The sequence below is a fragment of the Dermacentor albipictus genome, unplaced genomic scaffold (genome assembly GCF_038994185.2).
Source record: "Dermacentor albipictus isolate Rhodes 1998 colony unplaced genomic scaffold, USDA_Dalb.pri_finalv2 scaffold_18, whole genome shotgun sequence".
NCBI lineage: Eukaryota > Metazoa > Arthropoda > Arachnida > Ixodida > Ixodidae > Dermacentor > Dermacentor albipictus.
Window position 1 is genome coordinate 4102763 of NW_027225572.1, and position 26667 is coordinate 4129429.

The following is a 26667-nucleotide window of genomic DNA, read 5'->3' on the forward strand; positions in this document are numbered from 1 at the left end:
ACTTTAATATTTTGTTATTAACAAGCACTTGCGTAGTTCTCAGTTCGAGTAATCTATTTCTATCATTCTCTGGTAAGACACACATAACTTAATTTTAAAGTTGTACGCTGCGAAAACACTATTCTTCAGAAAAAGGCTAATTAGCTCGTGTTCCTTATGCTGATTCAATTTGTTAACGCACGCTCTGACGCATGCTGCATGCAAATACCGACAATGAAGAGACCATACCTCTGTAGATAGGGCCCTGACTGTGTGATTAAGGACCAGAACAAGTATACCTTACATTCATACCAAATATATAGAACTTTTTTCCCAAGCATTGCGCACAGAAATATTCTTTCACGAACAGTAATAAGAATCGCGGCTATTCCGAAGCCTTTAGCAGCGTTGTGAGCAGGACACAACGCAACAGTTTTATTGCACAACATTTATTATGCACAGCTGACAGATCTACGTAAGCTTTGACACAAGGTATTCATCTTATATTTTGTTTCTAGGTTGTCTTTATGGCATAAAATTCATATCTTGTGCAACTCTGGCCACTCTGTGTTGAAACTTGGCAGCTTATGATAATTCCGAACTATCCTAAAATTGCAGTTGTATAAAACATGAAAACTGTAAATGCAACCGCATTAACATTTCTAATAACGCTAACGTATGTAGTGTAATATATGTAGTTAACATCCCATACAAAGTTTAGATGGAGTAAAGCAACGTTCGTGCTAAGAACGGCCGCTTTCACTTTGTACCCGCAATAAGAATTAATGATGAAGGCACAAATATTTTGCAGACCGCAATTTCCCTCACCGCAGCAACCACCTGCATTCCCTCCATCACCTCCTGTGGCCAGACCTCCGTAAGAAACGCCTGCACTCATTGCCTATTCAACCACTGCCTAATATAATGCATGAACCAGCATTAACTGTCCTTTACAGACCACCACCTCCTCCGCCCAGACCCCCTCCAGGGCCCGCTCCGGTGGCGAGACCACCGTAAGACTTTCATGGCCTCTTTCATAGAAGAACGCCGACCAACCACTGGGGTCAACAATCTTATAACTTAAATATTTTCAGCCCCCTTGGTCCACCTTACCAGTCACCAGCACCTGCCCCAAGACCACCGTATGAAAATATTTGCATATTTCTACTACATTATTCAACATTCAAAAAGATGGGAGAGTTCTGCTTTCTATATGTTCTATTTAATTTGTCCGACTTGTTTCCCATTAAACGGAGAGGTTCAACTATTGCAGGTGGCATATCAATTGTTCGCTACGTTATAACGCCAACTGTGCAATGTAGGGACCGACAGTGAAATCGGAAATACAAATGAGAACTGATGAGCAGCACTGTTTAAATGTTTCGTGAGAACTGGATTTTGCACGTGTGTCCTTTCGTACTGCTGCATATATTTATAATATATATAATAACATATGGCAGCGAAGGGAAGAAGCAAAATGGGAAATGTATTTACATGTGCACAATTGCGACAAGTCCCTAGAAGGCCAGCCACTGAAGCGTCACCTTTAGCGCCAAGCTCGTGTTGCTCTTACTCAGTGTTGAGCAAAGGAGTGTAAAATATTCCGCCCCCCCCCCCCCACGTGCGAGCCCGGTGCTTCAGAGAGAGAGGAGGACTGGTAGCATTTTAGGCAGCTGACATGAACGGAGGTCACCAGAAGTCTGGGTGGAGCGAACAATAGGCGCGACCAGAGAGATCTTGTAGGTTACGTCGGCCACCTGGTGGTGGACCCGGAATGGACCGGAGTGGCAAGCCGTTAGCTTTACCGAGAGGCCGACACAGCAGTCAGAGGCCATAGAAGGACAAGGTCCCTGGTAAGATAGTCAGCAAAACGTTGACGAGAAGCGCCGTGGTGATAAAGATGTTGTGCAACAAGAAGGTCGCAAATCTACCTGTTCCTGAAATTAGATGTGGGGAAAGGTCCGAGGCGAGGAGGTCTACACCAACAGGAGGATGGTTTCTGCAGGAACGTGAAGGAATTGTATAAAGTGCCGTCCTCGAGCAGCACCATGCGAAGAAAAGGATCGCTTGGCACATATGCGAGCTTTCCATAAAAGCACGCATTTTTTTATGTCGGCGCTGTTCGGCAGCGAGGTGAGCAAAAGTAGATAGCAAAAAACTGAAGTGAAAGCATCGGTTGCGGGAACATGAAGAGCGTCGACGGGACGGCGGGACAAGCAGTCGGCATTTTTGTGTAAATGGCCGGAATCGTGGGCAACTGTGTACGGGTATTCCTGTCGGCGTAGCGCCCAGGGGCCTAGGCGACCGGTAGTGTCTTTCAAGGACGAAAGCCAGTAGAGCGCATGGGCATGCTGCTCTTTCGTGGCTGTAAATGGCCGATCATATCAGTGAGGGCGAAATTTCGCCACTTCCCAGGCAAGTGCAAGGCACTCACGTTCGGTGATCGAATAATTCTTTTTAGCTAGAGAAAGCAGACGGTAGGCGTAAACAATCAGGTGGTCGTGGCGTCGCTGGCTTTGGCATGAAATGGCGCCGATTTTGTGACCACTGGCATCAGTGCGGACTTCTGGGGGTGTACACGGGTCGAAAACGGTAAGGTCTACCCGGAATGGGTGGAGATGTCAGAAGAGAGATAAGCTTCGAAAAGGCAGTGCCTTGCTCAGCACCCGAACAAAATTAGACGTCTGCCTTCAGACGACCAGAAAAAGGACGGGCGACTTCCTTAAAGATAAGCACGAAACGGTGGAAATACGAGAAGAGGCACACGAAGCTCCGGACATCTTTAGTACATATCGGCACGGGGATCTTCTATACTGCATGAACTTTGTCCGTGTCTAGGCACACACCACATGAGTTAATAAGTTGACTGATTATTGTAATTTGGTGCCGCCTGAAGTGACAGGTGCATTATGTGGAAGGGCAGCATTGGAAAAACCAGGAAGAAGGTGTGAGAGGCAATACAGGTATATAGAATATGTAGGAGCGAAAAAAAACGATGACGTCATCCAAGAAAGAAATACAGATGGACTACTTGACGCCATCCAGGAGTGTATACATTGTGCGTTAAAGTGACTGGCGAATTCATAAGCCGAAAGAGATGACTTTGAGCTGGATTATTCCATAGGGAGCTATAGAGGCAATCGCCTCGCGGTCCATGCCGTCGGCAGCAATCTATCAGTAGGTGGAATCAAGGTTGATGGAGGAATAGTAATGCGCACCGTGGAGCAGTCGAGCGTTGTCATCAATGTGTGGCTGAGGAAAAACGTCCTTCTTGCTGGCTTTGAGGTTCCGGTAACCAAAGCAGAAGCGTCAGGTGTCGTACTTCTCTTTTTCTAGAATGACAGGGGACACCCAGGGCCCGAATGACGGTTCCTCGAGAGAGTACCTCCATTTGAATGACTGGTCGCTCGTGCAAAGACGCCTGTGAATAGGGTGTGCGCCACCGGTGTCAGTACGGTGTTTCCCTAACGAGGTCTTGCCTCAAAGGCGACCATTCGGGTGAAAAAAATGTCGCTGAACGAGCCGAGCAGGTGGCATAACTTGTTGGCATGGTGAGACGGAAGATCGGGAGCTTTAGTGTTTATTGACTCAGAAAAGACAGACGGCGAAGATGAAAAGTCCACGGGTGATGACGTAGTACCAGCAGTCAAAGCTGGTAATTGGCAATGCTAGGAGGAGCACACCGTACCTAAGGCTATGCCTTGCGGCAGAACATGGGTGCCGACTCCGAAGTTGACGAGCGGAAGGTGGGTAGAGCTGCGGGTGACGACGGTGTGAGGGAGAGCAACGTGATGGGTAACGAGCACGTCTGCGAGAGGAGAAGCGACATAGCCACCGTCAGGCACTGGCACAATGTGCTCGGTGGAGCACCATCTGCCGGGAACTTCCTCTGGAGGGTCAGGACAAAGTAAATCGAGTTTAAGAATCCCAGCGGAGCAGCCGATAAGCGCAGAGTGAGCGGAAATCAAGGCCGAAAATAATGTCATGGGGGCACTGGTCAAGAACGGCGGTCAACGACACCAACGCGGGCGGCCTGCGTTCCTATTGCGGTAAATCTTCTTCCGTCAGCGAGTCGCACAACACTGGACGCCGCGAAGGTTTGGACTTTAGTGAGGCTTCGAGGAAGCTGGTGGCTCACCACAAAGATGTATCAACCAGAGCAGCAACAGAGACACCATCTACGTACAGATTAGGTAAATTCCTATCCGTCTGTAAGGTCAGTCGAGGAACTGCAGCATCGTTCCTCGGAGCTGCACCCGTATATTTCCCGTGGAGGGGCACCATATCGGGGATGGAGAATAGTGGCTGCGTGGGACAGTTGCGCGGAGGGCGAACGACTGTGCCGTGCAGATGACGACGCCTGAGCTGTGTGGCTCTGTGGAAGGTTGGTGAGCCAGGGCAAGGCTTGAGGTCAGTGACGGAAACGTGGCCAACACGTCGGCAGTTAGAACAAATCGTATGGTCATCGGATGTTCCCCATTCCACTTGGTTGCGAAAAGGCCGGGAGGAGGCTTGGCGGAGAGGGAATCGTAACGAAAGCATAGGTGTCCGATCGCCTGAAAGGACATATAGACTGAATTAAAAGCTTTTCACACCTTGAAAGAAGCCCGCGAATACACGAAAAATTGCCCCGCGACTGGCCACTCCAGGCACTTTGCGTGTATTCGCGGGCTTCTTGCGCGTTCGGAAAAACACTTTTATGTAGCGTGTATTGACCAACAGAAAGCTGTATCGGGAGTTTTTCACGTTGCTCTACAATTTTCTCATTGACCGTTTTCATCGAACTATAATATGCGAGAAGCTTATAAATTATTTAATACTAATTATGCGAATAGGCGGTATGCAGAAAATAATCTGAGTATCTACAAGCGACGACAAACAACCTTGGTGCTGTCCAGCTACGGGGCATTTGCATGTTTTTCAAATCTTCGCTCACGATAATTGGGAGAGCCTGTACATTGCCATGCTACCTTTCAGCTACTCTAATGAATAAGCACTGGTATCCTTGGATCGTTTCATAGTCGCATAATAATCGAATTTTAAGAATTTTCTTTTTTCGATGATTCTCTACCAACCTCTGCATTCATATTATTCCCATGTCGATGAGTGTTTCATTGCGCCACCGCCACTCTGGTCAGTATTATCACCTAGTACTACTCTGCGCCGGTACATCGCAATACCATACCAATACCTAACCCGTGGTTCTCAGATTATTCTTCAGGCACTGTAATACTAGCAGTATTCTCGCCTACCATAATTCATCGACATCGCTCCTCTGGAATCACGTCCCTGCACAACACTATGGTGGTGACATAGCGCCAGCATTCCGCCAGGCATTACTTTCCGGTAGTTATGTCCTTCGTGAGCTCAACACTGCCGCATTCGCAGACCCCAACTCCCCCCCCCCCCCCCCCCCCCCGCCTGCGTCCAGCCTCCTCGTGCGCCGCCGGCCAGGCCACCGTAAGATGTCGTGGATATTTTCTCTTTCACAGAAGTCTGCGAGTAGATAACAGGTGGTGCAAAACATTTCTATTTGAAAGATGTTTTATCGCGTACTGTTATTTTTCGTTCACTTCTCTTAATATTTGTTACAGCAACCTGAGTATATTTCAACAATACAAGAACAAAACGTCATCGACAATGTATTGCAGCATCCGTTCTTTGCACCATTGCTTGTTAAAGCATGAAAAGACTGAAGCAAATGCAATCGTATCGGACAAGCTCGAAAATGTTTATGCATTAGTAAATTTAAGTCAGAAGAGCTAACATGAAACTGTATGGTTCTCTTTCAATCATAAAGATAGATGCCGTAACTGGATTAACACAACGCGTGAAATTCCTTGGGCAAACATTTTATTGCCTCGCTGCCACTACATCATGAAATCAAAGAACGCCATGGGACAATTTTTCAACCGCACGCTTAGTTGAAGCACAGCCACGTCACATTTTTCTTCATTGCTAAAACAGCGAAGTTGCGGCCTGTTATGAGAAACCAGCTTTGACAAATCCAGCCCGTGAAAGAATTCCCCATCGTCCACATTTTTATCTGGCCCTCCTTGGCCATGATTAGTCTTGGCGCCAAGGAACAGCAAGATTAATTATTAATTAATAATTAATTAATTAATTCGTTCGCTCATTCATTCACATTTATTATAATAGGGCTGTAGTTAAATCTGCTTTATTGTTGTTATAGTAATGTACCAAGCCTTAAGCAAGATTTCTTGTTTATTGCCTACGAGGTAAAAGGGAGACGTGTCCACTTTTTAAGGGATAAACTTCGGTTGTTATCATGACAGTAGCCTTCTTTACAGCCATCATGATAACTGCAGCCGAAAATTTTAGCAACCTTCGCCGAGTGACAAAACGCGAATAAATGAATGTATTGCCGAGGCCGGAAAGCCATGTAACACCTTAATGGTTTAAAGTAGCACCCTACTCGTGCAGCAGAATAAAAGAGAAAAATGTCACGAACATCTTTCACGACCAGCGTATTACTGCGCTCAGTGTCCCCCAAGCGCAGGTCGCAACTTCCCCCAACATTTCGACGTACCGCACACCACCACATCGATTTGGCTCTTAACAGGGTGCCTACAATTCCCAAGAATGTGGAAATTCAGTACATTACCGTAGTGCCAGTCATTCATCGATATTTAACAAACGAAAGGAACCACGGGTGTTTCCTGTCTATAGCACTGTGCATCAAAGTAGGGGAAAAAACGTTATCGAGCGTATAAGGAGCTCTCATCCTTGAGGACACATTTAGGTGACTGGATTTTTCGAATCTGCGCTAATAGAGAAGATACGTTATCTAAAATTTTATTTATAAGTTATCTGATAGTTTACAGCATCTTCATTTTCACCACAATCAGAGGCTGTTCATCAAATTGGCAGCAATTGCTCGGAAACTTCAAGAGCTGTAGATTGGTCCACTTCAAACATGTTGCATTGACTGTGCGTCACATTGTGCGGCGAGCAAAACTGCGAGGCTCAGATTGGCTTGCAAGTGACCGTATTCAGCCTATATTAGCTCTGCAAATTTGCGCATGCCTCTCAGTTCTCGTTCAATAACATACTCCCACTATTCCATCGCTGCCCTGTATGCTCACACTGTGTTTACTCTATTTCCAATCATACGAAGGAGAAAGCTATCGAGGCTTTTACATTACTCTTTTCCTGCATTACCTACTCACTTTCTTGAATTATTCTACTGAAGTTAGTAAATACAGAAAGAGCAATTTAATCTAATTACTGGATATTGCAGGCACAAGGCTATTCAGATACCATGACCTCAGTAAATGAAAATTAGTCGCACAAGTTTCTATGGAATGAAATGTGACTGGCAGTTAGAATAAACGTTTGTGCTGAGTACATCACTGGGTGCGTCATTTGGAATACATATGTTTTGCAGACCACAGGTTCCTTACCCTCGACCCCCGCCTGCATTCCCATCTCCGCCCCCTCCAGGACGTCCCCCAGTGACAAGGCCGCAGTAAGACTTTCTCTCTTCTCTATTTCACTCACCAACTGCTCGGATCAATATCCCTGCCTCATTAACACTTTCAGACCCCCTGGGCCACCGTACCAGCAGTCGCCGGCACCCCTTCCTAGGCCACCGTATGAAAATAATTACGCACTTATAATGCTTTCGATAAATATAGTAGATAGGGCTGACACCTTGGAGCATTTATTAATATCTTTTATTCACAGAAAAGGCCGCTTAACAATAACAAGGTACACTGAAACACGCTTTACCAAGTGCAAAAAGAAAGCCCAAGGTCTCTTACCACATGTATTATAGCCCCGTACTAGCCATATTAATCAGCGAGTACCCCGCATTCTGTGTGCTAATTGTCACTGCTTCATTACGCAGCACGTGCCCATGGGGTCTTAGGGTGGTGGTTTTGGCTGGTTGGCTTTACATAATGTTAAGTCGTGCATCACGAAAACAAAGGGACACGCAGAAGTCGAGGACGAGCGCTTACTGCCATGTTTATCGTTTGGTATAGAAGTTCATGCAGAATCGCATATCATTTCCATATGTTTTTCTACATAAGCTTCTGTATCAATCAATGCAATTACAGTAGGCAGTAAGCGCTCGTCTTTTGCGTGTCCCTCTGTCCTGCTTCGCTCTCCACCACTTAACCCATGTGGGCGCTATGAGGTGTACCAAGCTTCCTTCAGACACTCCGCAGCTATTGCTGCGAGCAGAAGAAAGCCTTCGTCTTTACAGTGGGTGCATGTCTGCCCAATTTCAATTGGCACACTCGAAATGAGAACCCAAGGTGAACCCAGCGCTATACATAGAGCTTTTTCGATATGCAGCCCTAAAACGTGAACTTAGTATTCTGTCACACACAAGCGACGCGTTTTCTCGCAGATGCAACGTAGCTAGGGCCTGTAATGCTGCGCAAATCTGTTTCATAAACTTGGCGCGGAAGCTTGAGGACCGACTGATAATTTTTCAGGCCACTTAGATCAAGTCTGATGTGTGCGTCACCACTAAAGCTGGCTTCTCGTAGGTTTCCATTTCAAAGCAGTACGTCTCGTGAGGCTGTCGTTCGAACGGATATCTAAAGCTACAAAGACCTGATGGCGTAACTTTGTTGGTTCGTGAAAGCACAGTTCAGTTTATCGTTAAATAAGCGCTGAGCATGTCACTTGCTGCATTTAAGAGGCCTGAGCCGCCAGCGCAATGGTCGCAGTCTCTGAAGATACTGCCGTCTCACAACAAAGTGGTATAAAAAGAGTACCTGCGTTGTCCGATCAGATTATTTTTTTAATATGCCATATTAAAGAACAAACCCACTTTGAAAATGTCTGACACTGGGAAAGATTGTCCGGCAGCATCATAATTAATGCGTATAATTATGAACGTTGGATTGAATCTGGCTGACACTTGCGGCCCTTCACTAATTTTTTTTCACCTGTATATCTCGTTAGTGTATTGTCAGAGACAGCTAGTGTAGCTCTGCTCAAGTTTCTTTCTTATACGTCGAGTCCCCGTTTACTTTTGCTGCTGATAAAATTCTGTGTGCTGTCTCCAGCCCATCTAATGGCCGCTTTGCAGTTTTTAGGCCAAAGCTGGTACAGTTCAACGTCCAGAAGTTAGCGTAACTTTTTCGTTTACCGCGCCTATAAAAGTCGCTCAGTTTGATCGACAGTTTTTAACTATTTGTCAGATTAGACAACTTTTGCCAGATAGAAGAGGATGGAAAAATAAAACTTCTTCTGGGGCTACCATGGAAACTAGCCTGCAGCGCTGCTGGCACTCAAATAAAAATAGACGCAAAATTGCGCTTAGGTGGAACCGGCAACTTTTTGTTTTTAAAAGACAGCAGCAGCGAGGAGGAAGCAGAAACTGCTCTTGGGTTGTCGATTTTGGGAACTGACGTATCGGCTGTTTTAACGATGTCTCAAACAACGGTAGATGCTCATGATTACGTATAATTTTTATAATTCGGTTCAACTAATTACCAAGTGCAACTCTATTTTCGCCACCACAGGTTGCTTTTATGCATCAGCGCTATGACAGCCGATGTACAAATTATTACGAGCGATCTTTCCCGTCGTACGGCATTTTCACTCGCACAAGAGCTCCCATTAACTTTCAGACAGAGCTTCGACCGAAGCTTGACTACCTGTCTAATCTCTTACGTTTCGAACACTGCCTGTGCAAGTTCCCTTATTCATTAATGCACAATATTGTACAATAGTCCACATTACTGTACAGCACAGTACCGGAACCGAACACAGCACGAGGGGTCTAGCGCCAGTTAAAAGCCCACTAGACCACTTTGCTTGCATAGGATAGTGGATCGAACGCAATTATCAAATGTGAAGAAGCTTCCTCATGCTCCGCGACCTAACAACCACTGCTTCGCGAACCTAAAGAATGCAGTAAAACACAAACCAGGTGCCTGCTGCACTTAGTAAAACAAATGCTCACTGTACAATAGGAACTTACCCGTTTTCCCAATTGCGAAGCTACTGTGAAATAGCATTGACATTACTATGGTTTGTGTTTTCGCCAACACAGTCTCATAGTAATTTCTTGCGTAATCTGACTTCCAAAGTTATGAACTAGGAACCTGGTGCATATTTTGTATATTAAAGTTTTTTTTGCTATCAGTACCTATAATAAAAATAGCTAATTAATATTTCAATTCATGTTCCTGCAGAACTTTTTTTTTAATTTCGTATAAATATTTTCAAAACTTGTCCGAGCAATTAATAATGACATACATTCATTAAAAACGTCAGAGACCAAGCTATAATTTTATTTATCGCATTATAGGTAGCGACCACTACGTCTTGCAATAAGATATTACAACACAAAAGCACCGAAAATGAGCACGTTTATAGCGTAAACGGAAAAGGTAATGAAGAAAGCGAGAAACAACATGCCCCCAAATAAACTCATCGGGAGCTCTTTTATAAGTGGAGTTGTGGTAGATATCTGTGAAAATCAGTCCTAAAATATTCTCTGTTCTTTTACTTCTCAGCCTGAGAGTCAATAATTTGCCGCCACTCAGGGCAACATACTCTCAAATATTTTTCGCATGAATGAATATTGGAAGGCAATCTTGAAGGCAATCGTACTTTCTGATTCTCTCCCCATACGCTTGCGCGCACTGTTATGTCAGCGAGCGCGATCGAGAAGAGATCACAGATTCGAACTTGAACATTTTTACTGGTGTACTTCTCTGACATCAGCGACAGTGTTACTTTAGTATCACCAATATCTGCACAAAGCAAAGAGAAAGCATACAGAGCGCGATAAATGATCTATAAATGCTGGTGTCATGTATGCCATCTTTGACAATAAAACAATGCCTGGACCATTTGATACATCTTCCAAATACCATTCAAATGGCCTAGATGAATTTCGCTGAGCGAGAAACACGCATTAGTACTAAAGAATTTTTATATGCAGCGCTACAAGTTAATGATTAGATCAAGACTGGCTTTCGAAACGTTCTGTTTCCGGCAACAAGCAGGTTTGCCGCATTCAGTAGGAAAATTAATTGCGTATCCTTCTTTCACGCGCAATCTGGGCTATCGTAATTCTATGCTGCCTATCTCTAGAAGTGATCACACAACAACCTGGCGCCCTATAACGTAAAACTATTCCAATATGTTTCATTCCAATTTCCTGACGTCAAATTTGCGTAACCACCGACGCAAGCACCGGGCGGTCACCCGCAAGGTTGTCTGAACAGACCAATCAAACGCTCTCCTCGTTCATAGGAGGTCACTTTTGTTTGCTTGAACAACGAATAACATTGCCTACACTGAGCAGCTTCTCGTATCTAATTGGCTGACAAGAGGCCAGGAGAACGCTCAAGTGGACAGGGATTCACTGAGGCAGAGCCAGTGCACTGAAAATCGATAACCGGATGAAGAGGGTGGTGCCGGCGCCTGCGATTGGTCGGCTTTCCCTTACTTAGCTTGTGGTGGCTGGTCGAAAATCGCGGCGGCATGCAACGGAAACCTAAGAATGACGCTAAAACTGACCCCCATCAAAGAAGAGTTGGCAGAATGAGGTAGTAAACGTGCCGAAAGTGCTTGAAAACGTTACACGGTCACACAAGAAGTTTTATTATAGTCAAATACACCCATGCTCTCCGGCAGGTGTGAGTAGCCAGCGTCTCAGCGATGGGCGGCAGCCATCGTTTATTCCTTTGGGAACGGGGCAGCCTGCGACTATTCCGAAAAAAATTCAGTTTTGTTCGGCATATTAATGCATCTTTATCGCGTATACGTCACATTGCGCGGCGAGTTTGTGCGGTTTTGTGACGCCGCGTGAAAGGCAGGTGAAGTGGGTGCTGCCCGAAAACTTTTTACCAATAGCCGAGGGCTAATGGCGAAATGGGGTCGAATCAGAAATAACTGTTTTTCTTTTTTCTGTCAAATCATGCATAATCAGTGTGTACACATCATATCAGATGGGGAAGTATTGCGGTTTCCGTGACGTCGCGTGACAGACAGGTGAAGTGGGGATGGTTGAAAAAAGATTTCGACCAATCGCGGAGGACTGATAGCAGAATTGGAATAGAAAAGTGTGGAATAGTTTTACGTTATAGCGCCCCTGTTTCCGTTTCGTAATGATCTATTGCATAAACGACATCGTCATTGCCGGCATTCAAACTGAATACACTTGCACTTTTAGCATGCGGGCACGGGCTAATAATGATGTTCGAGGTATCAGCGCAGATAGAATTCCACACATTTCGGTGCAAATTCTTCAACAGTACAACGTAGCTCTCATCCTGACTTCACGAGAACTGTAATAAAGAAAGGCTAGCATTTTGTAAAGAGCCAGTCTTGTGATACATTTCGTTTCACCACGGCTAGCAAGTTTTCGGGCCCTGGCGGGGGAAGCTGACGGCGGCTGCGGCCTTGGGAACATCCTCTGCAGCTCCTCGCACACGATCACTCTGATGGTCTCGCGCAAGTCATTGGTGCCAAGTGCTTAGACCTCGCACTTTGGCGTAACTATTTCGCGATCATATTTCCTGGTGCGCACTTCCAGTGTCCTTTCGATGGCGGTTACTGCGAGGAAGGTTAGGCGATGGTCTTGAGTATGTTTGAAATTCATCCAGCGAACAAGTATTGTTTCACAGCGCTCATCAGGAAACGAACTTTCTTCTGACATGACGAAACAGGCGGGCCATCTCTTCCGTGTAGCCTGACAATGTTCTCTTTGGGCAGCTGCCCTGTGTGCTTCTTGCGGTTTCTTTCTTTGCCTTGAGGGCGACGCTCGTGGAAGTCTGCAGGAAACTGTTGAGAAAGATGTCGCTAGGGTGAACTCTCGATTGTCAAACCAGGTCCGATAGCGTCACCCAAAGAAGCGTAGAGATTGAGCAACACGTCCTCGCAGCTCCGGTTGTTGAACGTCTTAATCCTCTCGTATATATCCAGCCAGCTTTCGGGATCTTCAAATCCACCTAAAGTCGGTGGGTACATAGGCTGTTTGAGAACGATGGCTGTAGGCAAAACTGGGTCCGTCATCGTAACGGCAGACTTGGCCTTTGGCTGTTCGGGTTTTCTCTGTGCTCCGGCGGCCAGTTTCGTAGCTGCAATCTAGGTCGATGTTGCACAGCGACGCGGGCGTCCTCTTCTCGCTTTAGGGTTAGCTCACGGCTTCACAGGAGCGCAGAAGCACTCAAGGCCAAGAGCTATGTAACAGGGTAGATATTGAAGTTTGTGCATTGACATACCAAGTAACAAACGCATAAATGCAAAGAAAACGATTGCCACCATGGTGCGTATCAAAGTACAGCTGCACTTTTGGTGTTCCTGCTAACAGAATGTTGTCTGCTGCATCACAAAGACGTCCGTTATTGCTGATGCTTATAATATCGGCGTCAAGGCGGTTCCGCTCTAGAGACGTGCAGAATAGGAATGAAAGAAAAGCAGGTATCTTAATCCCTACATTGTGAGCATGCTCAACGTACAATGATGAGATATAGTGCTGTTGAGGGAACAGATCATCCTGTAGCATTGAATGGTGAAACAACTTATGAAATTGGTTGAATGGCCCATTTCCCCACGAGAGATGAGTTTTCCGTGTTAATGCTTATTGCTCGCATTAGGTTTCGACTCACGGCGCAAGACTATTTGCACAAAATGAAACTGGCAGGGTTATTTCTTTAATTTTACAAATGTTTATTAGTTTATCGTGTCTACGGTACAATACTGAAGCAGCGCGCTATGGTTTTATAAATTGATAGCTTCAAGTAAGAAAGCACGCTGGAGAAGTTACGGCGTAAGTACATGGGGATAGCGTTGTTCTTTATGTAATTGGTGCGTAGTGATTAAGGAATATGAGATGTCATATAATCACCTAAAAAATAAAACTGTAACGCTCTCTCATCCGAAATAGATACATGCGGTGCGAATAAACTCGCCTTAACTGAAACCTGGTTGCCCACGCATGCGCTTGACTCGGAGATATTCCACGATGCACACCAGTTTACCGCTGCGACCACACCGAGCGTATAGAGGAGGAGGCGTGCTTCTTGCGGTTTCAAAAGACATACCATCATCATCTATGCAAGTTAACAGCGCTCTAGAAATAACATGCGTTATATTAACCCTAGGTAACTCTAAATTGATTCTTGGCAAGTGTTATCGACCCCCTTCTTCCCCATCCACATTTGTTAATGAACTGCATGACACTATCAACATAGTATAACCTCGTTTTCCTTTTCACCCTTCGTTTTTGCTAGGAGATCTTAACTTTCCTAACATAATGTGGAATACCCTGCCATTACGTCTTTCCCCATTCTGGCAATAGGCTGATGAATTTCTTAATTTTATGTTCCGTTTTTTCCCTCACGCAGTAAGTTACTCAGGCCACCAGGATTTCATATGATCTAGCTAACACCCTCGACTTCATACTTAAGACACATGCTGACCTTGCATCTCATATCACCTACTTACCAGGAATTAGTGACCACTTCTCGCTCAATTTCATAATTAATACTCCTTTCCCTAAAAAGCCCAAACACCGAAATACCATACGCGACTATCGGAAAGCTAACTTCGTAGCCATCAACAATGAGCTGTCTCATTTCTGTGATGATTTTATCAAAATATTCGATGATCGTTCAGTTCGATCTAACTGACATTTCTTCACACGTACAGTTCACAGATTAACTGAGAAATACATCCCTCACCACACAATCCGTTCAACAGCGCAACCGCCATGGTACTCCGGTCATCTAAAACGCTTATCGCACCGAAAAAAGCGCTTCTATCACTTAGCGAAATCTTACCCTCATTACGCGCGCTGGGCACCAATCATCACGCGCGCTGGGCCACATCAATCCGCCTTAGATATTTGTATAGCAGCTCTCAAAACTGCTAAAGACAACTACTTATCTAGCACACTACCTGAAATACCAAAAACAAATATTTAAATGTTTCGGCAAATAGTAAACCCAACAACTTACACTGCTATTTCATTAGAACATTTTTCTCGAAACGCTGTTCCTGAGAACATACGCGCGACCATTCTTAATTAATCATTTACAAGGCAGTTTCCGTAAACTGGCAATGTAGAATTTTCTATCGCATACCAACACGAATACCTAACAATGGATCCTGTGATTGTTGAGGTGCACGAAATTAATAAGTTAATAGATAGTTTACCGTATCATTCATCGCCTGGCTATGACGGCATTAACAGTAACTTGCTTAAAAGCACTAGCCTCTTTAGTTCCACGATACTAACAAAACCTTTCCGACAATCCCTTAACTCATGTGATCTTCCAAAGGAATGGAAAATTGGGAAAGATGGTTCCAATCTATCAATCTCGCCCCAGAAATTCACCTCTTAATTATCGCCCCATAACCCTTACAAGTAGCTGCTGTAAGTTATTAAAACATGTAGTTTTCAGGAATCTGGCTAGCTTTCTAGAATCCAACTCATATTTCACTAACGCACAACATGGTTTTCTAAAATCAAATTTCTGCGAAGCACGACTACTATCATTCACTCATGAACTGCAACGCATCCTGGATCACTCATCGTGCGCTGACTGTGTCTTCTTGAATTTTAGTAAAGCATTTGATAAAGTATGCCATAAGCTACTACTTTTTAAAGTAAGCTTGCTAAATATCGACCCTAACCTTCTAAAACGGATAGAGCATTTCCTTACTAACCACTTAAGTCATATATTTCGCAACCGGGCGTAGTTTCTATGCTGCTTAATATGAAAGCTAGATCCTCACCTGGACCGGATGGTATACCAAATTTGTTCTTGCGCAGATATGCAGTAAAATTATCCCACTTTTTAGTTATCACTTTTCATGCATCATAGTCCTCTCAAGTCCTTCTTAACCACTGGTTAAGGGCACGTGTTCTACCTGTACCAAGGAAGGGTGATGCTGCACTTTTCACAAATTATTATCCGACATCCCTAACGTATTCTTGTTGCAAACTACTAGAACATATCATAGCCAAAGAGATTAAGAAATTTCTTACTGATTGAAATTTTCGCTCTAACTGCCAACATGGATTTTGTACACACTTTTCTACTCTTACCGAATTACCGAATTAACCCCCATCGTGCACAACTTGGCAAATTTTCTGACAAATCTGGGCAAACAGATGTAATTTTCTTGGATTTCAGTAAAGCATGTGATCGTGTTTCGCACTCGCGGCTTATAAAAAAATTCGAACTGGTTCACCTGCCAGACTGATTAGATAACTGCGTACACAACTAACCGTAAGTAGTTCGGTAAAATTGACAGTAACTTTTCAGACGAGCTCCCTGTAACTTCAGCTGTCCCACAGGGTAGCGATTTAGGAATCTTATTCCTTCTAATATTTATTAAAGACATCGCTAACATAACATAAATCAGACTGTTAGCGGATGACTGAGCGCTGTTTAATGAAATAAATTGCAGTGAGGACCTAATTGAACTTAATTATAAGCTTCGAAACATCGTATCGTGTTGTTGTGGGTGCAGTATGGAACTAAATGCTAACACATCACTTTTTATGAAAGTTAATAAAAAGCTAACAATTTATCCTTTCCTTCCAGCATCGCTTCAAAGCCTCTCACAGATGGTAATGAATAGGAATATCTAAGTGTCACAATAACTAATAACTTATGCTGAAACACGCATGTTTCCAACATTTGTAAGTCAGCTTTTCAAGAACTTTGCTTCCTGAAAGCTAAATTGAAACAGCCTCCCCCTAACACTCGATTAACAGCTTACTATTCGCTCGCCTGTCCTAAACTTAAATATGCAAGCATTGTGAGCCGTCTTTTCACCAAAACTAACACTGACGCCTTGGAAATGATACAGCGCAATGTGGTAAAATTTATTTTTTTAATGCCACTCAACTGACACCCCAACCTTCCTAATGCTAACGCATAAGATTAAAACATTGCAATTACGACGAAAAATTAGCAGAGAGAAATCCCTTTTCTCAGGTAAAAACAACCGTTTCTCGCTTAGCCCACAACCCTTTCTTAAGCCACTTGTAGCACGCCGTACAAGGCATGGACATGCTTATTCTTTAAAAACGTATCCTGCGAGCACTAAGTTTTTCAAGTATTCCTTCTTTCCCCGTACCATACCAGCCTGGAAGAACTTACCTGTAGCACATCTATTGAGCACTGGCGCTATTGAATAATTAAGATGTTAAATGTGTTGTGTCTTTTTTGTAAGTTCCTGTCATATAGTATTTGAATGTGCTATTTTGTGCTGCATTAGCATTGTTGCGCATTTGCAGTATTGCTTATTCGCTTAAGTTTTGTCTGCTTATTTATCGCTGTGTCGCACATCTTCTTGTTTAATTGTATTATTGTTCAATCCAGTTGCACATTTACTTTTGTATTTATGTATCTTTTCATTTTGTATGGAACCCACAACCCTCCTCCATGAGCTCCTACTGAAGCCTGCGGTACGTTATAAATAAAAATAAAATAGGCGTTCGCATCCCCATGTCCAATCGTCAGAATCGATACATCTGTGCCGATACTATATCCGGTACTCGTTGACGTGCTACTTGATTCATGCCTAATTATGGTGGACGCGAATTACTGTGAAGCAAGAGTGCACCCTGGAAGAGACACTGTTTGTGTGTCTCAAAATATGTGCTCGCACGCTTTTTTGCCTGGTATCCGATATGCCTAAACCAGGCTGCCTTGAGGCAGGGCAGTGATACGATGTCAACCGCGCAGGAGCCCACCGACACGGCCGCCACCATCCTTCCAGCCACCTGCTGGACCAGCGGCCAGGCCACCGTGAGTCCTGCGTAACACGTTTATTGGCACTGTTCAGATACTGCAAGTTAAGCATCGAAAGTGCTCACGCATGTCATGCTGTCCAGAATTAGGCGGGCCCGCCCAAGAATAAACGAGAATTTGGCGCGAAACTGGTGCAGTTGCATGGCCCGAGATAAGCCGCATCACTTTTTGTTAACAAGCTTGAAAACTTTGGGCTAGCAAAGCGGCACATGCTGCTGGTGACGACAGGCGAGACAGGCGAAGCCAGCACCATTTTCGCTCCATTCTTGCTGCCGCTGCAACTATCCCGATGGGAATTACAATCGAGAACCGAAACATAAAAATCAGCTAAGTACTCTGCAAGGTTGGAGTGTCAAATGTGCGCTTGGACCAGCACCATTTTCGCTGGCCATCCAGAAGACTACCTAAATGCCCAAAGTCCTAGGTGCTCATCAAATGGTACAACCAGAGTAACCTGTTTGAAGTCACCAGTGTAAGATATCTTGCTGTTGGAAACCATTCCGGTGTGTATCAACGTGGTTCACAAATCTGGTGCGAGCTAGCGATACCTGAACGACCCCGCGAAAGCACCATGGAAACACGTAGATTATGAGGGGCAGGTATTTCTGTTTTATATTTTTCACGCCTGTTTTGGACCCTACGTCATCCTCCCTTTATCCCCCTAGAACCTTTCCACGCCTAAGCTAGCTACATTGTCCAAATGCCCGTGCTTACAAGATAGCGAGTCCGGCTAGTTAGTTTCAGTCATAATGAACCGCAGAATTTGTCAGTGCGAAAACATAACAATGCAACTATGTCCGTGTGTCGAAGAGCGAACGGCCACAGTTCGACGCCCTGCTGTAAATTCCGCCCTAAGAGGCAGCTCGGGTGCTGCTATCTAAATACACACAAAAGGATAATCAGTCTTTCTTCGCAACTACTGCATCAAATTTGATTAGGTGTTTTGCATTTAAAAGGAAAACTTAAAATCTAGTGACTGTTGTTTTCGAATTTTTGAGTTAGGTCGTTAATTTTTTATTAGAAATTGTAAAATATCGAACATTTTTGAAAAACGAAATTATCAAGTTTACAACTGTGTAACTCAACGACGAGGAACGATAATACAATTCTGTGAATTGCATCTAATAGTGCATCTAAAACAGACAAAATTGATATGTTAAACATGAATATCAAAAAATTTAGTGATATGGGAATACAGCTTTTGCAGAACCCTTGTAAACAACCTAACAAATTCATGTAAGATGTAAAATGACGTATAGAATTTGTCCGCTTTGAATGATCTAATGGATGCCTTTTACAGAACCGCGATATCTGTTCTTGATGCAGAGCTATGAACTTGTAAACTTCATGTCTGTATTTTTTTCGAACTGTCGAATATTTGATCTTTTTAACAAAACCCAAGCCCTAAATCGAAATTCCGCTTCCAACAGTCACTAGAATTTAACTTTCTCTCTAAAATGCAATAAATTTCATTAACATCGGTCCAGAGGTTATCTCATAAAAAGTGTTTGCGTTTTACATGTATTTCAATAGGCCGCGTCAGAGTTGGGCCCGAGCTAAAGCTTCCTCTTAAGTGCTGTGACAGCAGGTACTGTTGTCAAATGGCTTCTTTACGTTAGCGCAGCGCTTTGTAACGTAAGGTGTCCAGCCCAGAATTAGGCGCATTCTTGCTAAAACAGGTATTCAGGAGGCTGATAGGTCCAGAAGAACGCGTTAAACTGTTGCTAATGTTATTTTTACATCAAAATGTGACATTCTCTCTTTCTGAACAGATCACCACCTGCAAGGCCTCCCCCACCACCATTCAGGCCACCGTGAGTTGTCGCGGCTAATATTATTCGCCTGTTGATTAACTGAAACGCGGGTTCCCTTGATCATAGGCTGCTTTAGAAAACGTACGTGTACGCGATGCCAGCCTCTAGAAACCTTTTCTTCTGACTGCGTTAATAACTGCATCCACTGCTTGGGTTAAGCACCGTATCGTCTGCATCGGCGTGATAATCCGCAGCACCTTTTATCGCGGAGGCCCGTGTACGCATACGCGTCAGCCGCACCACGCTCGGTAGGTGGTGCGTGCACAGACGTGCGTGTCGGACGCTGAGAAAAACTGGAACGATGGGTCGCCTACAGGGAGGCTCAAGTTGCACGCTCAAGGCTCGATGTAAATACCAAACAAATAAATGTACATGCTGCTGCAAGAAGTAGTCTAATTATTTGGAGGAGATCACGGAAGGCTACATGTCAGAGGCGTGCAATAGGAATAGCACGCCAAAAAGAAAACAAACAAGGGTTCTATGCACATTTCTTTGAACTCGTACTGGCTGAAAAAAAAAAACTAACCTGTAAAGGAAACCTCTGTAATGCAATTATATGGCTTGCGTACTGTGGACGGTCCATAATAGCAGCCAAGCAAATTACAAGTTTGTACCTTTCTGCATGAAAACATTTATTGTCCGAACATATTTAATTAAGGTATTTAATTGTTACTCATGGAGGCACACGGACCAATTCAGGTAGCTTTAATACATGAATGCACACAGTGTAGACCATTGTAGACGCACTGCTGATGCATTTTTTTTCCCTAGCCATGATTTTTTTTTGTGCATTTTCCCGTCTAACATCCTCTTACAGCATAGTGGGTGTGTAAATAAATGAAAAGGAGTAATTATGTGGTAGCGCTATGATCCCGTCTGTCCATCTGCACACTGCTGCCAGCTTCCCTGAAGCCTGCTTCCTTTCGCAGAGGAGCGCAGCCTCCGTGAGCGTCATTACTTGCACAGCATATACCAGCTTAGCCATTTCTAGAACAAGAAAACGCTTGCAGTGCCTACGCTACAACGGAATATTATAGTTGCCGCAGTCACAAGCGCGAAAGCTCTTTCTTTATTGCCATATAGTGGAGCTGAATTTTCAGACCAGAAGATGCGGCCGTGAATTCTGTTCTGGATTCGTATTCACAAAACTTGTCTCGCGTAAGTGGGACTGGCCAGGCTATTATCTCGCCGTGTGGCTGACTGGTGTTCAAAATTCTCTGCCGTCCTGAATAAGCGGCTTGCCTCTTTTCGTGTTTGCGATATAGAAAACTGCAATCTCGCAATGGTGGCCCGACACAAGCATATTCCCTGGATTGTGCAACCATTGGAGAAGTCGTTGCCTGCTTGTGGCGACGCTGTTCAATCGCAGGCCACCCGCCCGGCCTCCGACGCGACGGCCCCCTCCGGCGTACACGCCACCAACGGCCGCACCTGCACCGCCGCCTCCTCCTGGGTACCAGCCGCCTGGGTACCAGCCGCCTGTGTACCAGCCGCCCGTAGTGGTTGGCCCACCAGTGGTCGTCGGGCCACCAGCTGTGTACATCGGAACACCTATTGGAGTCGGACCACCGTACGGAATCCCTCAGATTCCCACGCCTTCTCCGTGAGTGTCACATCGGGCGCTTTGGCTAATTCCTTTGCTTCTACCGTCTTACGACCAGCCTCCCCGAACTGCGGCAGCCAGGAGATGTATAGTGCTTCAACGAAGCTAATTTAAAAGACATTATGCGGATCTCACACTGTGCCGTAATCAATTAATCAGTCAATCAAAACTACATTGCGTCCACAAGCCTGTTTGTTTTTGTGTGTGTGCCGAAGACGAGGGCTCAAAGTAAAGTGCATCTATCCACGCGAGGAGCTTCAAGGCACCTTTTACATGGCACACAGGGAGAGCGTACAAACGCTTTGTAAAATTTTTGTAGAACACTGTATGATGATGGATCACCCACGCATTCACGACAAGAAAAGACGTCATTCTTCTATACAATTCTAAGAAAGAATTTAAAAATCTAGAATAGGATTCCCCGTAATGTCTACAGCTCTCACTTAAAATGAATTCGTCAATCCCTTTCAACAAAAGATGCCATAACTGCACAGTTCCCAGTAGTTTATAAATTGATTCCGTATTCGTGAATTTTGTTTAACAGTTTTTCAAATGTGTAACCAAGTATTTGTTAACATAAGGTGTGTAAAGGCCGTTTTCCAGACATTTTTACTGCACGAATTCCTTGTTAGTTGTGTTAATCATGAAAATATACGCAGAAGACCATCTCAATCGCATATATACTTCCTGGCTATATTTAGTAAGTGCAACTTATGCACGTACACGAGATTGTATATTATAAATAGGGGATTTGTGTGCGCACTTTTTTCAATGCACGCAGTGTGACGCCTTCTGTTGCAATAGAAGCAGCTGGTTCACGTTCGGTAAGGTGGTTAGGTCCCATACTAGACAGCATTATATTAAATGCATAAAAATGGTTACGTTACAGATATGCAGTTTAGCAACTGCTGGTAAGTTAAATTTGAATTTTGCTACAATTCCAACCGACTTTGCTATCTGCGTGGCAACATGGTTAACATGGATGTCGCAAGAGATATGCTTTCATCGACGATTACGATACTCCCTAACCCTCGTTATTGAAATGACGAGCATATCCCAAAAGTGTCTACCTGAAACTACCAAGCTTCCATGATGTGGCCCCACGTGACATGAATGACAAATAAAACACGTAAACCCCGAATGAATGCTCCGAGCTAGGCATGGCACATGAAGTGAAGAAACGGGAGTGGACGGGCATGCTGGAGAAGCAAAAAAATAAGATAAGAAAAACGTCACACAGTACACTTTGGCTACTCGAAGCGAACTATCAATAACAGAGAATGGCAGCCAGATAACTGGCAACGATGTCCTCGAGGCGTGCAACGCCAATGCACAGCTCGACGAGCCATTACAAGTGGAAAGTATTGCTTTTAACTTCACTGGCGCCAAGGTTCTTTTTCTTTTTTTCTGAAGTAAGCGTCACTCACAAAACACTACCAAACACTAAAGCGTGCACCACAAGCGAGACAGATTACATCGTTCCCGTGCCTTATGGAAACTGGCATTTGTGGACGCAATAAGACTGGTCGAAAAATTTGCTTTTTAGACTGTTGTCGTGCGGCTATTCTTATGCTGCTGAATATAGAATAAAAAAATTTACTGCATCTCCTTCCCTCAATGAGCCTAATTAAAACCCCAACAGTGCAACAAACGAGGCGCTTTGAGCTATTGAAGGTTGATCGTTGTCGTTGGCTCATGGTTCTTGTACTGAAGCACTGAAGAGAAACGATTCCCTTATGAAGAGGCTTGAAACTCTTGCTTGCTTAACGAAAAAACATTTCCAAACGTACTCTCGCACTTGACGTAAACAGTGCTATGTAGATGCCTCGCAATTTATTCAACAACGGGGTGATTTTAGCCGCCTTTCACAGCGCCAGGGGCGGAAAATCACCTGATACTAAAAAAAAAGGGTAATATAGATCACGTAACTTTGTCTTTAAGTGCAGCCACAGTTCTAGCTTTTGCTTTTATTGCTCTTGATGTCGTTGATTGCTCGGAAGTCAGTGCTGCGAGTGCAATCTGTGACTGATACCAAAGAAGGCACGTGTCGCTGCTATGGCAGCAAGCATGATGGCGTGAGCGCAGCCACAAGAAGGCTGTCGTCTGCTCGAGCTTCGGCGCCCATCGAGCCGGGAAAAGAAACCCCTGCAATGGGTGAAGTAATGTCGGTGCTTTTATTGTACAGGCCCATTTTCGCGTTGCCGTGATGTCCTCTATAAAGTGCGCAACATGGTGGATGCGCGCCGTATGCAGTGGATGCGAGGTTGAGCCGTTAGCTTCGTGTTGCACGCGCAAGGGAGGAAAGCTGGGAGGGGGGCCGTACTTCTCCAGCGGCGGCTCCTCATGGCGCGGGCCCGCTCTTCGACAGTAAGCTGGCGCGGAATATAGGTGCGCCGACGGCTGGTGGCTTCCTGCGCAATGTCTGTTTGCGTTGAAGGCAGGCCAATTCGCTTGCTGCTGCTGCCGCTCTTCCTCACGCCAGTGTTTTCACAGCGAGCGTCCGCAGTCATCGAATGAGATGTGTTTGTGTTTGCCTGTGCGTGCGTGACACCATGCTTGTTAGTGTAATTAGTTAGCAATTTTTTACATGTTTATAAGGCTGGCAGAACTACTGACCTTGCTTCGTATAGCTGTCCAATAATTTGCTGTCGCAATCGATGCTTCGCCTTTCATGCGAAACTGCGAATTATTTCGTGTTTGTAGACTCTTCGTTTGAGCGCACTATCTCGTATGATAATGGGCAGCGATGATCCAACACAGACAGGAAGGGATGTGGACCAGATAAACAAACAATATGTATAGCCAAACGTTTGCATGTAACTACATGGCAGGCTACGCAAATGAATTACCACTTAAACAATAGAGTAAGTGGTATCTCACTCTTCGACTATCTCAATGACTCTTACAGCCCACACAACAATACAGTGCCTCACCGGTTGATCGGCTAATCTTATTACTGACCAGACTCCTTTAAGCGCGGCAGGGCCGTTGACGCGTCCCACGGATGCGTTCGCGAATGAGAGTTAAAATTTCGATTGGTCACAGCCCATAGGGAAGAGCCGAGTCTTATAAGTAAAGTTATTGGAAAACAATACTGTTTGCTTTCTTTCTACAAGTTTGTTTTCTTTTTCCACGTAATTAGCCACGGTGTAACAAAGGAACGCTGGGCACGCACGCTTTATTGACACGCTGTTTCAAACCTCGCCGCGGCATCCCTAGCCAGCAAAACGTTCGGGAGACCGCGCCGCAACGCCACGTGCACCAGTCTCACTTGCTCGTGGCGATGACGTGCGGCCGTCCACGGAATCCAAACTCTGCGTTTACAAGACCGCACCCCGACCCCACGCGAGCTTTTCTTGCCACTCGGAAAGTGAACCCGCACACGTGCGCCACTCGCGACGCTGTGAAAGTATGCGCAAGAGGCAGGCGACCTTACACGTGGTACAAGAATCACTTACTCTTAGAACATCCTTGCAGGTTCTTCAATTAACGTTGAGGAAGCATATTACATCCATTGTATGTCATCAATTAGCCTCACTTATCCTCCACTCTCGCCGCTTCGGTAGTCCTTGTAGCTCTACAGAGAAAAGTCATTGTTTGTACTCTAAACGAAAATGATTTCGCGTGGTCACGCACGACATACGTGAGTACGCGGAAGTGTCGTGGTTTATGCATGCATGCCTTGTAATTTACGTAATAAACTTAACACGTTGAGATCGTAAAAGACTCAACAGCTCTGAAGAAACATCGTGAGGATAGTGGGGGGACGCTAAAAGACAATCAAATATTAATAGAATACGCTCCAGCGTGCTTCATAAGTGAAGTCGTTTGAATGTTCCACCACGGTACGGCAGCATCTTATTTCCGTCTCGTAATCCGAGTACAAAATTGCGTGATTTCCAAAGCGCTGACTAAATGAGATTTATATGTGCCGTTGGCACAACGATTCCCATATCGATGCGAACGTGAAAAACGCCTCGAACGCTCTACAACCGTCGTGGAATCAACGTTGAGCGCACTTTCAAGCCTGAAACAACGAAGGCAGATTTTTCTACTCCCGAAAAATAGAACAATCTCCGCGCGTGGGGCGTTATCAGTCTAGACATGGGTGTCAGTTGTAGCAGGCGACTTCCCTACGTGCGTGCATTCTGTTTCACCTGAAATATCAGCCTAAATACATCGCAACTGCGATTGGCCCAGCTTCAGTACCACTGCTTTAACTTCTGAAAACCAATCAAACGCTTTGCTCTCGAGTATTGCGTGCGTTTCCGCGCACACGGGCGCTCGCATTAGAAGTGCCTGGGCGTGACACGCAGAGAGCGCTACAGTGCCCCGTACACCGTTTCAGCGCACCGCCGAGGCCAGCAACCAGGCGGCCAGGTCCTGCTTACACTCCGCCCCCAGCAGCAGCGGGTCCCCCTGCTTACCAGCCCCCCTCTTTTCCTCCTGCCGCCCCCCTTCCTTCCTACGAGCCGTACCAGCCCCCTGCGGCAACGCCGGCACCGTAAGTAGACATGTGGGCTCGATTAAAGCCTTTCTCGCGCTCCGCATTGTTCATTGCGTGCGTATATCGCAGCTAACGTTAGCCGAGCTCCTAAAGATACGAGGACGCAACCAGTGGTGTTCTTTCTGCCAGCAGTGATGTACCACACCAGGAGGATTATTTTTTAACAATTGACCTATAGCAATAAATAAATGACAATAATTAACCAGCTTTTTCTTTACTGAATAAAGGGCCCATGTTTTAATAGAAAAGTAATAACTGTCTCTTTAAACTCCCGTCCGGTTGTCTTCAGCTATGCCTCGTGCAATCACCAGCGGCGCTGTTCGCGCAGTTGAGGAGGAGGGCGGAAACGAATATTTACGCCAGGCATGGCACGCACAAAACAACTTAATCGCCTGTATTAAAACACAATTATTACTTTTCCATAGAAATTCACGCCCGCAATTCGCTAACTGAAAAGTTTATTAATTATTCTCATCTAATTATCTATAGTTACCTTATTTTCTTCAAAAATCGTCCTGGTACAGTACGTTAATGGTGACAGGATACTAGTGATCGCGTCCTCGTATGTTCCATATTTTATTTTTAAGCCCTTGGCTGATCTCAGTTGGCCCACCCTGTATATTTTGTCTCTTGGTGCGGGTCAATTAGGCACAAGTCACGGTTCGATGATTACTGCTCCGCACACGTTCATTGAAGCAGGCTGCGCTGCTAGGGTGCCGACCATTTTATTTTTTATGTTTGCTTAGTTTATTTTTATTCTTACTAATTGTTTAGTTTACCTTTATTTTTTTATTTAGTTTATGTATGGGTCCTCTGATTATCTGTGTTGTCAGTTAGTTGCCAAGTGCTTCGTTCTGAATGTTCGCCTTTACCGTGTTTCAGAGACGCGTTGAAGGAAGACACAGATGAAGCATTCGCTCTGCTTTTCATGATAGCGATGTCCCAATGTAGGCAACACTATTAGCTGCGGGGGTGGAATGAATGAAAAGGCATGGC

General features: G+C 44.9%; 1 protein-coding gene across 31 annotated transcripts in view; it reads left to right on the forward strand.

The window, feature by feature from the left end:
• The window catches only part of LOC135908732 (nascent polypeptide-associated complex subunit alpha, muscle-specific form-like), a 236484-nt gene that overhangs the window by 170603 nt on the left and 39214 nt on the right, over window positions 1–26667 (forward strand). For 25 of the 31 annotated variants that reach the window (XM_070529168.1, XM_065440583.1, XM_070529173.1 and 22 more), the window contains 9 exons: window positions 791–856; window positions 936–992; window positions 1074–1121; window positions 7388–7468; window positions 7543–7593; window positions 17682–17744; window positions 19520–19561; window positions 20931–21164; window positions 25513–25668. In XM_070529168.1, coding sequence (XP_070385269.1) covers window positions 791–856; window positions 936–992; window positions 1074–1121; window positions 7388–7468; window positions 7543–7593; window positions 17682–17744; window positions 19520–19561; window positions 20931–21164; window positions 25513–25668 — 798 coding nt within the window. The remainder of the gene's footprint in view (window positions 1–790; window positions 857–935; window positions 993–1073; window positions 1122–7387; window positions 7469–7542; window positions 7594–17681; window positions 17745–19519; window positions 19562–20930; window positions 21165–25512; window positions 25669–26667) is intronic. The other 6 variants (XM_070529175.1, XM_070529193.1, XM_070529197.1 and 3 more) reach the window with 4 other exon arrangements.